General features: G+C 43.0%; 3 protein-coding genes across 3 annotated transcripts; 2 read left to right on the top strand and 1 right to left on the bottom strand.

Annotated features, from left to right (window-relative positions):
* Nucleotides 1-2760: 2760 nt before the first annotated feature.
* On the bottom strand, nucleotides 2761-6261 carry LOC129600558 (uncharacterized). The gene is made up of 4 exons (XM_055499115.1): nucleotides 6061-6261; nucleotides 4970-5599; nucleotides 4486-4818; nucleotides 2761-4266 (listed from the first exon to the last, which is right to left on the bottom strand). Exons 1-4 carry the CDS (start codon nucleotides 6119-6121, stop codon nucleotides 2981-2983), a joined length of 2310 nt encoding a protein of 769 aa, XP_055355090.1. The 5' UTR covers nucleotides 6122-6261; the 3' UTR covers nucleotides 2761-2980.
* A 2919-nt stretch (nucleotides 6262-9180) lies between these two features.
* LOC129600576 (uncharacterized) lies at nucleotides 9181-11340 on the top strand. Its single transcript, XM_055499142.1, has 3 exons — nucleotides 9181-9358; nucleotides 9815-9898; nucleotides 10259-11340. The coding sequence occupies exons 1-3, from the start codon at nucleotides 9298-9300 to the stop codon at nucleotides 11338-11340; spliced, it is 1227 nt and encodes a 408-aa protein (XP_055355117.1). The 5' UTR covers nucleotides 9181-9297.
* Nucleotides 11341-13306: 1966 nt separating this feature from the next.
* LOC129600563 (uncharacterized) lies at nucleotides 13307-15866 on the top strand. The gene is made up of 4 exons (XM_055499120.1): nucleotides 13307-13405; nucleotides 13545-13720; nucleotides 14099-14182; nucleotides 14602-15866. Exons 2-4 carry the CDS (start codon nucleotides 13660-13662, stop codon nucleotides 15681-15683), a joined length of 1227 nt encoding a protein of 408 aa, XP_055355095.1. The 5' UTR covers nucleotides 13307-13405; nucleotides 13545-13659; the 3' UTR covers nucleotides 15684-15866.
* Nucleotides 15867-16679: the final 813 nt, after the last annotated feature.

The raw sequence follows: 16679 nt of genomic DNA, 5'->3' as shown, positions 1-16679 counted from the left end.
TGGATCAGCAATCGGGTATTCCTTCTCATATTCGACCGATGGCGTCAGAGCGATGCGGTGTGGTTATACAAGATCTTGAACAAGAATCAGTTCTTGCTCCCTGTCTACCTTCTGGACATGATCAAAGTGAAAGACAACACATGTAGTAATTTGAAAAAATCGGCAAAGATCGACGCTGCACGCGCAAGGAATGTCACTGGACATCGACTGTGGACTATGGACATGCGGTTAATGCGTCTTGAAAAAATCCTTACTGCTAACCTTAAAATTCTTGATGCAAGTTCACTATCTGCCTTTAAATTATTTCCATTTACTTTATTTACAGGTACATTAGCGCTAGAATGTTTTTTTGTTCGACCACACTTGCAGTCCCTTTGTCTGGTCTTGTGCCGTAATAATAATAATTATAAAGCCAAACTTTATAATACGGCGCGCCACACCACACTGGTTAAACACGTAGCATGCGTTTGGTATGGGTTGTGGCCGGACCAGGCCGGTGCACGCCAGATATTTCAATGAGGATAACCGTTACAGCCTGGCGGACAGTGGACAGAAAAGTGTCGCGATCGGTGCACCGGTGCAGTGAAAGCCGGCCTGTCAGCTTAGCGTAGTTAGCCATTGTGATAAAAGTAGTGTAGTGGCCATCGTTTTAAGCGCAAACTTCGCGCTCGCTGCACCTTTACGTAGCAAATTACGGGACAGGCTTGTGGTAACTTTCACGTTCTACTAAAGTGTATTTACCGGACAAACACAGAGACTGTGTGTGCTGCTTTGCTCAGTTTATGCTGCTGCTGTTTGCGAATTTTCTTATGCTTTTCGAATCTGCCACCAAGTTACAAACATGTGTTGGCTGCTAAATATATATCAGACTAATTCTCCTGTGTTTTTCCGGTAAATACACTTTAGTAGAACGTGCAAGTTACTACAAGCCTGTTCCGTAATTTGCTACGTAAAGGTACAGCGAGATTCTTATGAATATCTGTGATATATGCAGAACTGTCTGCAGTTTACCAATAAAAGCCGATACTGTCGGGTTGTTCCGCTGTAGGTCTCGGCTGCCGGCCGGGTCGACGGGTTTTCTATAAGTACTGGAGCGAAACCCGGAAAATGGTGTCTACCCTGGTATTCATACGGCAACGAGCAAGCTGCTGTTAAGCAGAACATGGCTTCCCTCGGGATATGCTGCATACTACTGCAACCAGTAAGACACTACTCGAGTAGACATCGATAGTCTTGCAACCACTGCCAGCAGTAACAACAATTAACAAGGCATTACGGTGGCGGTACGCCATGATAATGAATTTCCTAAATGACTATCATTGTTCATTGGCAAGATTTATTGAGCCACGGTAAAAGTGCTGCGTAAAATTCTACAGAAACCATAAAGTACCTAATTACACAGTTGCGTCTCGCGTTAGGCGAAACTAGCTAGTTTACTCATACATTACATAAGCAATTAAATTACCAATTATGATGAATGAGAGTCTGGAGTCTGGATCGGTCCAGTTTAAAATTTTAAATATGGTTTTAACGCCAACGGCGTTGGTAATTCGTGGTATCTACACCTTTTCTTGCGACTCTCTACTGCATTTAATACACTAAATGTATTAAATGTATATCATGAAATAATCAACATAAATGTATATCATAAAATCAACATAAATGTATATCAACATGTGTATATCATAAAATAATCAATGATTTGTTGAGTGAAGCTCGCTTTGTACATATTGAGAAATAAAGTCCATTTTTAAATAATCAACATAAATTTTATGATGCACCGCGTTGAGGTAATTTCGTGTTGCCCTTTGAAAGCTGAAAAAACATTTTAGTTAAAATCGTAAAAATTAGCGTACAAAAATGTTTTAATGGCGAACCCGGCGTAACATTTTTGGTGACATGGCAAAACCGTTTCTGCAGTGTTCAGGGAGTGAACCGGTTTCGCTCTATGAACCATATTTTTTTGTACTTACGTTAGTTTGTACTAGTGTTGGGTAGTAAAAGTCCTTGCCAATATACTTATTTTTACTATCTGCTTTGGAAAGTTTACTTATTTTTACTTACTATTCAAAATTTTTCGGGACTTTTACTTACTTTTACTTTTTATTTCAATTTTCGCAGGGACATTTACATACTAAATTAAAGTAAATTTACTAAATAAATGTAATTTAGCATTGACAGTTTCGAATTTCGCTAGTTTCAGAGCGCAACAGACTACTGAAAATAATGCAGATAAATTTCTTATGCATTAATCGAGCTATACAGGTGCATACTGAAAAGTAAATACTGCTGCTTTTGAGGACGGCAGGCTGGCAGCCGACTACTGCGCACACCCACTTTACCTGCGAGTGGCGGCGGCTGACACGCCAATTTTCCGTAACGTTGATAAAACGAATTAGTAAATAATTTAGTAATTGATTTTTATTTATTCAACACTGAACCTTAATATTTACTTACTTTTTACTATTCCGGCAGCACATTTACTTACTTTTACTAACTTTGTTTCCAAAACCTTACTATTTACTAGACTTTTAATATTAGGCGGACTTTTACTAAGTAAATGGCCGTTATTTAATTTTATTTAGTAGCACAACACTAGTTTGTACTTGTGTCATGATACTTATAAAAGGGTGGAAGTACGCAGGTGTTTGTAAATAAAATCCTATGTAACGCGCTTTTAATTGCCATGCAGGAATGCCGCTTGTAGAGTAAGACAATTTATTGAGTCAGAGCCCTAGTACTATGTTCACATATTTTTTCAAGAAAATTATAACAAATTTTCAGGAGTCATGCTTTAATACTGTTTGATCTTCCATTCTTTCTAAGGTTTCTTAGCACTTAACAGTAACAGTTTAGTAAATAATGAAATTCAAACTCGAAACCCACCACAATGTATTTCACCACACATTTAACGATTTTCCATCCATGATATAACGGTTTGCATACAAACAATATAGATAGACGTAAATATCGATCTAAACTACTTAAAAAAGCCTTTTGGCTCTATCGGACCAGCCGGGACCTCTGGCTGCTTTCCTTTATTCGGCTGCTTTCCTTTATTTAGCTGTTTTCCTTTACTGGGCTGCTTGTCCTTATTTGGCTGCTTTTTCTTATTTGGCTGCTTTTCCTTATTTGGCTGCTTTCCTTTATTTGGCTGGTTTGCTTCAGCAGGCCAAAGGGGAACGGTCTGCATGTCGTTGACGGTATTGATTTGCGTACCGTTAATTTCGGCCACAGTCCACATATTTCCGCTCTTGATTGGCACGAAATACTGCGCCCACAATTTATCACCCCGGTAGATCTCCACCGTGGCTTGCGAGTTGGCCAGATCCCATTCCGTTGATTTAGAAGCAGGTTTTGACTGCGATTTCGAATCGGGTTTTGACTGAATCGCATTCGTTTCATAGACCTGAATGCGGTAAACACCGGGCAGCTGCTTCCGGATCAGGACGCTGCCAAATAACTGGTCAATATAGTCGTAAACCATCAATTTGTCCGCGCTAACAGTGGAGTTGGCTCGAACTTCTGTACTCTGGTTAGCCTTGTCCTGCAGCGGCCCGGTAACAATCAGTTTAACATCGTGCGGACCGAAAATAACGTTAGGCGTAAACCCGTTCCCTCGCAAGACGATTCGGATATCTCCTTTTTCAAACTGTGGGGTCATCGCGCAGTCCCGAAGGTCATCGATTCTGAACACCGGAACAGTGAACGGCGGGGCCGTGAACTTATTATCAGGCGACGATACTGTAGCTGTGTAGTGTCCTCCAGGGAGCTTCACCGACCATAGGCCATTTGCATTGGTCGTCGCTGTAGCCGCAACCGGACCCGTGACGTTGTTCAGTCCAGCTCGCAGTTGCACTTGGATTCCTTTAATTGAATAAGCACCGCTTGTGTTGACCAAACGCACGGTTCCCAGGGCTTTGCCGATTCCCTTGAACTTGGGATCAATGCGAAGGAACCCCAGCGGTTCCATGAAAACATCGCTGCCTGGGGTAAAGAACTGGGTAAAGTTGCGCAGTACGATGGGAGCATATGATAAATTATTGAATCCGGATGTTTCGAACTGGAGGCTATATTTGCTGGTTCGTGATAGGCGTAACGTAAATTCTCCCGTGACAGGAGCGGTCGTTACGTTCATCTGGATCAAAGGGTGGTCATCCGCATCGCGAACGGTCACCTGGATAGTTGTATTGGAAATGGCATACAGACTTTCCGGTACTCGAACCTGCCAGTGGACGGTGACCATTTCGCCCTCGATCGGGATATCTAGAATTATGACAAATGCAAATTAACAATAAAATGTCATAAATACAATTGATAAAATTACTTTTTTCTTAATATGGTGCTAAAGGGTTAAAAAGTTTAATTGACCCGCCATTTCGCCCGTTACTTCGTCTAACCGTCACGCGTCGAGCTGGTGTTTAGCTAAACCGTCCTGGTTTTCTCAGGTTTTTTTTCGTGTACCTGATCCCAATTTTCGCATACCTGATTTTGAAATAACATCGGTCCCATTAGTAGGCGAAGGGGAAACGGTCCCATTGGACGCGGTTCCATTAGGAGCCGAAGGAGAAAGGGTTGAATTGGTAGACAAAGAGTCTTCGGTCCCATTGGAAACGGTTCCATTAGAGGAAACGGTTCCGTTAGAAGGCGAAATATTTTCGGTCCCATTGGAAACGGTTCCATTGGTAGCCGACGGAGAAACGGTTGAATTGGCAGACGAAGACGAAGAGAAAGCAGTCCCATTAGAAACGGTTCCATTGGCCGAAGTGGAAGCGTTTCCGCTGACCGTTTGTTTTCCGAGGCCTCCGCTCGAATTATCTAGAATTATGAACAAAGCAAAAGCTGATAATAAAAAAGATCATTTGTTATTATTAATTTTTCATAATTTTGTTCTAAACGTTTGAAGATTTTACTTTTTCAAACCGAATTGCAGGTTGAAAAGGTTCCAGTCAGCTTTAAGTTTGCATACCTGATCTGGAGCTTATATCAGTGCAGACCGGTGGCACTATATCCGATCCATCGGTACCGGTGGTCCCAATGCTCGCGGTGACCCTGTACTGGGATTGGGCACGGCCTTTCGAACCTGGCGCGTATGTAGCGAATGATACGAACAAATGCGAGGCAAAACTGGCGCTGTCCGAATCCAGGGCCGTCTTGGTATCGTTGCAGGCAGCCGGTGTGGGACAGCGGAGGCACAAGGCTACACTTGGCGGTATTGGCGTTCCGGTTATCGGCTGCCACGAATTCTTCTTCATTTCTCCAGTGAGGTTGTTGGCAGAGTACTCAGCCTGGATGGATTTGAAGGGAATCGGAGACGTCACGGTCGTTGGGTCGTGCGTGCGTTGTCTGACGCAGTCCTGAACGGCAGACATGTAATTCGTATTCCACAACCTTACGGTGACGAAGACACAGTTGGCTTCGCCTTCCGGGTCCAGCATGATTTCCGTTTCTTCCGGGGCGAGAGTGACGGCCGGTGTGAAATACAGCACAGGGTGGGCCGATGTTGGTGAAGTCGCGTTGAACAACTGAATCTGCGAGTTGCCATAGGGAATGGAGAAGCTCGGTGCGGTCAGGTCAAGTGAGGCTTGGTTTATTGCCGCTAGAACAAGAACAGAATCAGATAACCCATTAAATTAGTCGTACTGGCAAAGAACAGATTCATACAATAATATTTTTAGAAGATCAGGGAAACAAAATACAAATACGGTACGGGTCACTGGCGCATGAAACGCAGCAAAAATGTATTTGATCAGTAATAAACAGTGGATCACCAGATAAACAGTGGATCACCAGATCACCAGATATGGATCACCAATGCAAGCACTGATTGGTAAACGAAGCGTGTTGTTTATTCACAAGATGTGGAAATGTATGCCTTGTTTCGCATGTACGAATTAAGTGACCAATATAGCATATTAATCCAATTTAATTAATATAACTTAAAATTTACTTCACTGATACATTGAACTTCAATGAAATATAACAGCATTGCGCAAAATTGTTTCAGTACGTAAATTCCTGTCTTTATGTGTTACGTTTTGTACATATATACCCACTTACCACTATGAGCCATGCCCAAGAAAAGGCCAAGCAGTAGTAGCCGGTATGCGGATTTGTGCATTATTGATGTATTAACCCTTCGAGAAGGTCAACAAGAAAGGGTACAAGTGCCGGGAATTACCAACGTCGTTGGCGTTACAACATCAGCATCGTTATTTTAAGTTTAAACCGAAACGATATAGTCTTCAGATCCTTGTGTTTCTCACAGCTACACAGCTGTTTCTCACAGCTGTTATTTATATTAGCTACTTAGCGAGTAGATTATCTACTTTTGCCGCAAGCTGAATCCAGCTCCGTAATTACCTTGAAACTCTAAGGAATTCAAAATTTTACACAGCACTTTCGCCGTCGCTCAATGAATCCTGCCAATGAACAATGACGGCCGTCTAGGAAATTTATTGTTATGGCGCACCGCCACCGTAATACCTTGTTAATTATTGCTGCCGGTAGTGACTGTAATAATATTATGAATACCGGTGTCTACTCGAGTAGTGCCTTACCGGTTATCGTAGTCTGCAGACTGGTGCGTGATCAGTTACGAGGGTAGCTGTGTATTGTGTAACAACAGGTTGCTTGCTGCTGAATGACTGGCAGTGCCGGCACTATTTTCCGCGTTTTATGCCAATTGTTCTAGAAGGCCCCTAGACGCGGCTGGCAGCCAACCGCACTACGACGGAACAATCCGGAAGTGTCGACATTTAACAGTAGTCCTGCAGACTTTCAAAGGATCATTTATAGACAATTATGGGGCCTTGCACGTATTCAACAAATGTTGGTGGCACAAAGCTGTGCTGCCGATTGTGAAATGCATAGAAAAAAGCAAAAACATTTGTCAACAGCGCAAACAGAACAAAGCAGACAACATGCATCTCGCGCCTTTTTCCATACTCTTATCAGTACTTACGCAATTCGCTACAGTAATTTGTTAAAACAAATTTGGTAATGCTTAACCGAGGAATTTAAGACCATACGTTTTTCCCAAGGAATCTGAGACAATTATGGTACATTGTTAAGGCGCTGCACGGAGCGAGTCATATTTTCAACCTACCAGATAATCTACTGGAAATACCAATCACTTTTGTTTGGAATAACATTTTTTATATTTATTTCTGACTACGTAAACTTGTGTCCGAGCTATTTTTAGGTGTGGGTCGCACCGTTACCTTTCGATTTCTCCCTTTTAATCTAATGTCTATCGTACGCTTGTCCAGAAAACCGATGCGTTTTATTCTGGTGCTAGGGGTGCGGGTATGAACAACATCAATGTGCGAGCAAGATAACGCAATCGGAAACACAACACTGAACAAAACGTGATTATGTTAGATATCAAACCAAAAGATAAATCACCATCTTGAAAACAACATCGAAAAAACGACAAAAAACACACCCAAGCGAATGTAAAGCCAGATCGCTGAAGATTCATCCAACACGCATAGTCGTCACAATGAATCATAAAAATAATGAATCATACGTCATGATTAATCGGAGTAATCGATGAATGGAGATCGGCAGTAGAGAGCGGCTCGGCAGCTCGATCAGGCGATCCATCGTCTGCCCGCTGGGAGCTCACAGCCGACCACTCTGGCACAAGGTAACCGGTTTTCTGTAGGCCGGAACGGAATCTGGTCAACTCGCATTCCATCGTGGTGATCGGCACGGAACATCGCATCCGCAATGTAGCGCCACGGTAGCGGGGCGATACATTGTGGGCGCGGTATTTCGTGTCGAGTAACAGTGACCTTGCTCGGACGGTGGCCGAAGTCAAGCATCGCTATCAGCGAAACGAACACCGTTCAATAATTCTGACGGCCATTGCGAAAACTGGAGCGTCCCTCAACTACAACATTCAACATAAAATTGTACTAAAGAAAGTGGTAAGCACTACATAGGTCAAAGGCGACATCAGTAGTTGCAGTGCGAGTATTTTTTGGTGATGGTTTTAACAGTTTTCGTAACGCATGTACAGGTTTTTGAGCGTTATACCTGTATTTACTGCTGCCACCGGTTTAGCATATTCAGGCTAGTTATCGCAAGTAAATAACGTAATCAGTCACTCAATTAATCTTTAGAACAGTCGTACAAACCGCATCGGGGCGAAAAACCGGTTAGTAAAAGGTTGGTACAAGCAGAAAAATAGTATATTTCGAAGCCTGGACAAAGGTTAAATCTGAAATTCGTCAGTATGCCAAACATACGGCGGGTTACAGGGCGTTGATATAGTCACTGGGATGAAAGACCTGCAAGGATCTTTTTTAGGGTATTGCTACAGTCCGTGACTGCGACAGGGTGTGGTTGTATGAATACTTCTATCGGTATCAGTAACAAATATCAGTTCAAAAATTTAGGCTTCACTCCATTCACAACCTCTCATACCCTTTCACTCCGTGCACTACCTTTTCAGGCACCGCTTTTAGATGCGTTAGCTTTGTTTACTGACGAGTGCGAAACTGCTTTTTTTACTTATTACTGGCCATAATTTTTGCCACAGCTGCTTGTTCTGAAATATTTTCGACCCAAATTTTGCAAATGTTTCGCAAAATGCGGCTAATTCCCCCAGTAAACACTGCACAATATGCCATGTAGGTTTTTTTAGACGGTTCATTATAGAACCGATACTTCCGGGTTGTCCCGACTTAGCATTTATGGTTAGCTGCCGGCCGCATCGAGGGACTTTGTAGAATAATTGGAGTTATCCCGAAAACTATGTCTACACTGCCACTCAAACGGCAATGAGTAAGGCTGTAGTAAAGTGTACAGTAGTTATACAGTACAATCCATAGCTTACCTGGGAATAGAATCACGCATCAGTCTGCAGACTACAATAACCGGTAAGCACTACTCGAGTCATAGACACCGATAGTCATAATGCGACGACTGCCAACGATTATAATTAATTGGCGTGGCGGTACGCCACGATAATTAATTTCTTCAATTACTGTCATTGTTTGTCGAGAAGATTTATTGAGCGACGGTAAAAGTGCTGTGTAAAATTTTGTATAAAGTACCTAATTAGAGAGCTGCGTCCTGCGAATGCTTGAGGCAAAACTAGCAAATTTACTTACATATTATATAAATAAGCAAATTAACAATTGTGAGAACACATGATTGTAGAGCCTGGATCTTTCCGGGATAAAAGTTTGAATTCTGATGCTTTAACGCCAACGACGTTGACAATTGGTGGTCCCTATCCTATAATCGCCTGCAAATTTTCTCGAGTATTCAGTACATGCATTAACGATGCATCAATTCAACAGCCGCCCACTGCTGTTTTGCTTCTCTCTTGGCTTTGCTTATTATGGTAAGTAGATGGTGTAAATTCGTTTGGTGCAAGTTTCTAACATTGTTTTTCTCGTGACTGTACAGTATGTCTTACCAGGGCTCATAGGGAGGCTCCAAATTCAGAAAAATCTCATCTTTTGTAGAAAGTTAGAATTCTACCCCAGTATAAACATTTTCTTCTGTACATGTATACCATGGTAGTAATCTAACTCTCTACAAAAGACGAATTTGTAGCCTCTCTATGTGCCCTGGTTAGTTAAGCCGGCAAACTGTACGCGGTGCAGATTTCATAATATTTTTAATTATTATTACTGTCATTATTATGCTGTTAGATTATAGTGCTAGTTTACGGTACATACGGTAGTGAGCGGTGAGCGACCTTTAAAAACCACCCGCATCTTATAATATGTGGCGGAAATTAAATATGTGCTGGCCATTTCTCTTTAAAAGCCCGCCTAATGTAAAGGTGTTGCAGCCCCTAAAGTCACCGCAGACATGGATAGAAGTGCATCGGACTTTGTAGCGCCACCGGGTTGCGCCAATATAAACTCTGACCCAGGTATGTCAAATTAGAGCGGATCGTGTCCTTTCACCCGTACATTTCCCCTTCTGCTTTTAATAATAGAATCTTTACCTTTCACCAATGACCACAGTATTCATTAAGATGTTGAAACTTGCCAGTCCATTTTTTTAATTTTTGACTTAAACTTACTGTAATAAAAGTGATTGTGTGCACAATGCGCTTGCTCTAGCATTCTCTTTTTCTATAAGGCTGCTGGCTGCGTACAAGGCACACCCCTTGTTTTCACCTGAGTCAAAAATTTTCAAATGAATTGTTCATTGTCAATTAGTATCTATGATGTTATCTATGATATAAGCTTCTGCACTGCTCATTATTTAGACGTGTGCTTTTGTATAGATGGTCCGTTCGACCGCCCTGGTGTCCAAATGGTCACCGTCCATTGGCAGACTCGCCGAGCCGACAATCTGTACGCTATTACCGATTCAGTTATCGCAGTGACACTTCGCGGCACTAACGACCAACCTTTCAATCAGACTAACGTAACTACCACACCTGGCGTAGGAGAGTTTACGCTAAGACTACCCCGAGCCAATGACTACAGCATCCTTTTCGAAACCTCTGGATACGCGGGGTTTTCGTATGGCCCAGTCGTACTGCGCAACTTTAGCCACTTGCTCAACTTAGGCAGCGACGTTTTCATGGAACCACTGCTGTTTTTTCCAACGTTCTTGAAGGGGAGTGGCAAAGCAGCAGGAATCGTACGTCTGGTCAATACCAGCGGGGCTTATTCCGTGTCAGAAATTCAAGTACAACTGCGAGCTGGACTGAACAACGTTACGGGTCCCGTTGCGGCTAATACAACTACTACAAATGGCTCGTGGTCAGCGGTGCTCCCGGGAGGACATTACACAGCGACTGCTGTATATACAACACCGAAGACGGATGCCAAATTCACGGGTCCGCCATTCACCGTGCTAGCAATACCAGGAGTGGATCACCTGCGTGATTGGGCGATAACACCACAGTTTGCCAAGGGAGACCTCAGAATTATCTTGCGAGGAACCGGATTGGTAGCTCACGACAAATACGGTTCGTATGATCTTAAACTGCTGGTCAAGGGGCCGCTGCAGAACAGCCCCACCCAACGTGCCGAGGTGCGCGGTAATGCCACTACCAGTGCGGACAAACTCATGGTCTACGATTACATGGACCGGATATTTGGCAGCGTCCTTATCAAGAAGCAGCTGCCCGGTGTCTATCGTATATTTGTCCAGGAAACCGATGCACTGCAGGCAAAACCGGTTACCTATAGGGCGGATATGAATCTAGCCAACTCGCAGTGCATGGTAGAGATCTACCGTGGCGATGCACTGTGGGCGCAGTATTTTGTGCCGCTTAGTAGTGGGAATACTTGGACGGTTGCCGAAATCAGCGGAAAGCGCCTCACTGTCATCAACGAAATGAGCACTGCAAAATAATTCTGTTGCCATCGGGAAAACTCATCCCTCCGGTGGCATGCAGCTGATGCAAGCACTTCAACGATTGACGATAAACACGTAATTTTATTTACTAATTGGTCAGATTTTTGATGTTCTGCTCGTTGGGAGTATTTTTTATCCCGGTAGTGTCGTGTAATTTCCTTCTGTGTGTTTCTAGTGTTATATTTCTGTCTTGTTGTTTTTCGCATTAAAAATGCCTTTGCTAAGTTTTGTTGTCTTTGGCTTCTGGTGAGAGTAGTCTACAGGAGGCCTGCCCAGCGGCCAGAACGAATAATCCTGGTTGATGTCCAGATATTTCTTGGTCATATGTCATTCCGTTTGTGCTAGTGCGGCTCTGGTGCAGTCTTTCACAGGATAACTCACAGACAATTAAGCGGCAAGTATTTTGCAGCCAAAAAATGTTGGAGACACCAAGCTGTGCTGCCGATTCTGAAAAGGACGGAAAAAAGTATAAACGACAACAGCCCAAACAGAACAAAGCTGCACACACGCATCTGGCGCGCTTTTCCATACTCTTGTCATTACTTACTTAGCATTAGTACTTACGCAATTCGCTGCAGTAATTTTTATAAGCAAATCTGGCAAATGCTTAACTGAGGAAGTCTGTAACACCTTAACCTACATATTATCCTTAGTTGACAGTATTTTGAGAAAATTGGCGGTTGCGATCCTGAAACAAATACCCGTTTTCAAGGAAGCCGAGCCAGTTTTAGTAGGTATTTAAGTCGCTGCGCGAAGCGAGTCTTATCTTAAGTCGATTTCGGTTAATCCGCTTAAAGTAATATTCATTTCTGTTTGAAGTAACATTTTTTAATTTTTTATTTCTGACTTCGTATACTTAGCATCCGGGCTGCGTTCAAGCACAGCATGTAGATGTAGGTGACGTCGTTATTGTTCGGTTTCTGGCTTTATAAGTTTATATTCTGATGTCTACAGCACACTCGTCCAAGAAACCGATGCACTGCAGCCATGTGCTAGGGGTGCCGCTATAAACATGAATGTGTGAACGAGGTAATGCAATCGGAAATCGGAAACACAAAATCGAGTAAACGTAGTTTTATGAAATGTCAAACCAAACCATAAATCTTCATCCGAGAAAACAACAACAAAAAAAAGCAGTAAAACACACCGAAGCGAATATAATTAATATAAACCAGATCTCTGTAGTGTATAAGAGTTTGCACCGGTTAAGGTATGATAAACGATCTTTACTCTTTCCGTGCCTGTAATGTTTAGTCGGTACGCAAACTCTGTCTCAGCTGTCTCAGTAAAAACTCAGGTGGAATAAGTGAAACGGTCTGGAACTCGGGAACCAGGAATACCCAAGCTAGAACTCTTCAGGAACAAGCTCCGTATAACCTTTTCATGCACCGCCTTTAAATGCGTTAGCTTGGTTTGATGGAAAGTGCGAAACTGGTTTGTTTTTGCTTATTTCTGTCAAAATAGTTTGGTTCCAAATTATTTCATCTCAAGTTCTGCAAATGCTTTGTAAAATATGCTACTACTCCAGTAAAGAGCACACAAAAAATGCCACATATGTGTTCCCCGCAATAAGTGCAGAGACGTAGAATCCAGGCATTTTAGAAATTTAGATATATCTACAATATCAATAAGCACGGTACGGCAACATGTGCTGGTTGCGGAATACATGCAGACTCAAATGTCTGTAATTTTTTCACCGTTGTCTGCAGTATTTGCCAATAACTGCCGATACTTCCGGATTGTTCCGCCGTATCGCTTGCCTGTCAGCTGCGTCTAGGGGCTTTCTAGACAAATTGGAGAAAAACCTGGAAAATGGTGTCTACACTGTCATTCAAACGGCAATAAGGAAGCTGCCGTTATGCAATACGTAACTTACCTCGGGATAAGCTGTAGATTACTGCAACCGGCGGTAAGGCTCTACTCAAATTAGACACAGCTAGTCATACTGCAACCACTGCCGGCAATTATAATTAACAAAGCATTATGGTGGTGGTATGCCACGATAATTAATTTCTTAAAATAATGACTGTCGCTGTTCATTGGGAAGCTTTATTGAACGACGGTAAAAGTGCTGTAAAATTCTTAGTTCCGTCTAAAGTACTTGATTACACAGCTGCGTCCCGCTTAAGGCAAAACTGGCTAATTTACTCGTATATTATATAAGTAAGTAAATTAGTGATTAAATTAGCTTATGTTTACAGACGTTTTAACAGCTCACATGATAACGATTACTGGTGTTGCAACGCCAACGCCGTCAGTAATCCTTGTCACCTTTATCATTTCTTGCAAATCTTCTTGCACATTATTACCATAATAATGCACCAATTCGACTGCCGCCCACTGCTGGTTTGCCTGTCCTTGGCTTTGGCGTACTATGGTACGTGGATGTTGCAGAAATCGTTTCGTGTTAGGTCAAGATTTTATTTCTTCGCATGACGTATGTTGCAGCGTGTCGTTGTCCTGTATATACAGAACGATTATACTCGTACGTCCGCCTTAATTAAGCCGGCAAACAGTATGCGGTGCAGATTTCTTACATTTTCGCGCCGCATGCTTGTATACATGTGTACTTTGTTGCAACAAGGGTATTGTCTGCGTGAATACGAAATCACATACTACCGCTCAAAGCGACACTAATAATTGGTGGCGGAAATGAAATACGAGTACTTGTACCTAACTGCTGTCTATTAAGATATCGTGTAGAATTTCCTTTAAAAGCGCATCTAATGTAATTTCTCTTCTGCTTTTATTGCAGCCCCAAAAGTAATCGCGGACACTGGTAGAAATGCATCGGACTTTGAAACGCTACCGGTTTGCGTCAACCCGTTCTCTGAACCAGGTATACGAAACTCAGCAGATCATATACGTGTCATAATCTTTTGCTGTTAAGGGAAGTGATCCGGTATGTGGTACTAAATTCGTGTACATACACGAATTTTTTTACTTTTGCGTGTACGCGTAACTCGTATAATTCATCTGTTAGCTTTTTTGACTGTTCGTTATTAAGACGTATACTAGTACATATATTACATAATAATATGATATACAGGGGGCAAAAGTAAACGTGTTCCACCGTTCCCCTGTACTGCTGCCGTCACCCGACTGGAGTTTGACGTTGTGGCTGAACATGGCGCTTACGTACCGCGCCAGATTTAACCATACGTACTGCCGTAACGTCACACTCCAGGCGGCTGACGGCAGCAGTACAGGGGAACGGTGGAACGCGTTTACTTTCGCCCCTTATATACAATTGTACAGAAGCCCCGGCCGACTTGATCACCGCCCACTGGCAGGCTCGCCGAGCCGACAATCTGTATGCTATGACCGAATCAGTCATCGTGGTGACACTTCTCGGTGCCAACGACCAGCCTTTCAATACGACTAACGTGACGACCACTTACGGCTTAGGAGATTTCACGCTAAGACTACCTCGAAACAAGGATTTTAGCATCCGTTTCGAAACCTCTGGATACGCAGGCTTTAAATATACTCCAATCATACTGCGAAACTTCACCCATAAGCTCACCTTAGGCAGCGAAGTGTTCATGGAGCCACTGCTGTTTATTCGAGAGAGTTTGAAGGGGATTGGCAACGCCGCAGGAACTGTACGCCTGGTCAATCCTTGCGGTGCTTATTCCGTTTCAGGAGTTCAAGTCCAGCTGCGAGCTGGACTGAACAACGTCACGGGTCCTGTTGCGGCTGCCACGACCACCACTGCAAATGGTACTTGGTCAGCGGCGCTCCCGGGAGGTCACTACACGGCGACCGCCGTATATACGGCATCAAAGACTGGTGACAAATTCACCGGTCCACCGTTCACTGTTCTCGCGGTACCTGGAGGATGGAATAACCTGCGGGACTGGGCGCTAACACCACAGTTTGCCAAGGGAGACATCAGAATTATCTTGCGAGGGACCGGATTGCAGCTACTTCGCGACCAATTCGGTCCGGTTGACATGAAACTGGTGGTCTCCGGGCCGCTGCAGAACAGCTCCAGCCAACGTGCCGAGGTGCGCCAAAATATCACTATTAGCGCGGACAAACTCATGGTCTACGATTACATGGACCGGATCTTCGGTAGCGTCCTGATCCGCAAGCAACTGTCCGGTGTCTATCGTATACAAGTCCAGGATACCACTGCAATACAGCCAAAACCGGTTACCTTTAAACCGAATTCAAATCTGGACTACGGGCAGGCCATGGTGGAGATCTACCGGGGCGATACATTGTGGGGGCAGTATTTTGTACCGCTTACTAGTGGAAATACTTGGACGGTTGCCGAAATCGACGGATCGCGCCTCACTGGGATCAATAAAATGAGCACCGTTAAATATTATTAATTTTGTGACTATCGCCCATCGGTAAAGCTATAGTGTCATATAACGGAATTTCGTTCTAGGTGTTGCGCGTACGATTTAAGTTTTGCGCATTAAAAATTCCTTTTCTCAATTTGCTGTTTTCTGAGTATTTGCAAAAGGAACACCAGGTGCAGACATTTCCTCGCAGCAGATATTAATGCTATAACAATTATAACATACCGTACTAAAATTGTGTTATTATTCAAAAGGTTTAAAAAGCAGCGGCTGAAATGCCACTGCTTCCGTCAGCGATCGCTGCTGAATTTGTCGCGCGCTAGCGAGATAGGAATGCAGATGGGTGCTTTTTGCGCAAAGGCAGCCTTTGTAATAGAAAAAATTTTGCACGGCCGTAACAACAATCATTAGATGACTCGTGAAATTTCCTAAAACTTAACTCTGAATTACATCAGAGTTAAAGAAAAAAGTAAAATGTCATCAAAATTAATAAGACACCTTGAATCACAAGGAAATTTCCGGTTAGAAAGGCAGATGTCCCGTTTTCTGAGGACATTTACCGAGATATTGCTACAGTTCAAATTCCGATTATTTATGATCGTTTCTTTGTAAAGCATATAATTAGCAGACAATTTTAATGAAGTTGAAGAAATAAAGAAGATGTCATCATACTGTACAAACGGCATAGATAATTTCGGTTATATGTGTATAAAGCGCCAGTAAAAGATTTCGAAGGATAAAAGACTCGAAGGGCTTTTTGTAAAATTAAAAAAAAAACGTGGAAACGGCTAACTAACGGAAATGATGTTCTTAACTAATGATAATAACACGCCACTGCGGCACTGCCAGCGGCAACCGGAAGGACGGACAGACCGTCATTATGTACGTCCTACCTACATACCGCGAACATTAAGTTTTATTTAATTATTACGGCCGCCAGAGGCCCTGGAAATCGAAAAATAAAACGGCTGCTGCTGTTTAATAGCTAAGATTTCATTGAACAGCCAACCGTCGACAATCAGG

This window comes from Paramacrobiotus metropolitanus, unplaced genomic scaffold (genome assembly GCF_019649055.1).
Source record: "Paramacrobiotus metropolitanus isolate TYO unplaced genomic scaffold, Prichtersi_v1.0 Parri_scaffold0000183, whole genome shotgun sequence".
In the NCBI taxonomy this organism is placed as follows: Eukaryota; Metazoa; Tardigrada; class Eutardigrada; order Parachela; family Macrobiotidae; genus Paramacrobiotus; species Paramacrobiotus metropolitanus.
Note: the sequence above shows the minus strand (reverse complement) of the source record. Positions and strands in the feature narration are given on the sequence as shown.

Coding starts and splice junctions, on each gene's coding strand:
- LOC129600558 (XM_055499115.1), bottom strand. CDS start 6,121: ATGCACAAATCCGCATACCGGCTACTACTGCTTGGCCTTTTCTTGGGC. Junction 4,819..4,969: donor TGATATAAGCTCCAGATCAG/GTATGCAAACTT, acceptor TCATAATTCTAG/ATAATTCGAGCGGAGGCCTC. Junction 4,267..4,485: donor CGATGTTATTTCAAAATCAG/GTATGCGAAAAT, acceptor TCATAATTCTAG/ATATCCCGATCGAGGGCGAA.
- LOC129600576 (XM_055499142.1), top strand. CDS start 9,298: ATGCATCAATTCAACAGCCGCCCACTGCTGTTTTGCTTCTCTCTTGGC. Junction 9,359..9,814: donor TCTTGGCTTTGCTTATTATG/GTAAGTAGATGG, acceptor AAGGTGTTGCAG/CCCCTAAAGTCACCGCAGAC. Junction 9,899..10,258: donor CAATATAAACTCTGACCCAG/GTATGTCAAATT, acceptor GCTTTTGTATAG/ATGGTCCGTTCGACCGCCCT.
- LOC129600563 (XM_055499120.1), top strand. CDS start 13,660: ATGCACCAATTCGACTGCCGCCCACTGCTGGTTTGCCTGTCCTTGGCT. Junction 13,721..14,098: donor CTTGGCTTTGGCGTACTATG/GTACGTGGATGT, acceptor CTTTTATTGCAG/CCCCAAAAGTAATCGCGGAC. Junction 14,183..14,601: donor CAACCCGTTCTCTGAACCAG/GTATACGAAACT, acceptor ACAATTGTACAG/AAGCCCCGGCCGACTTGATC.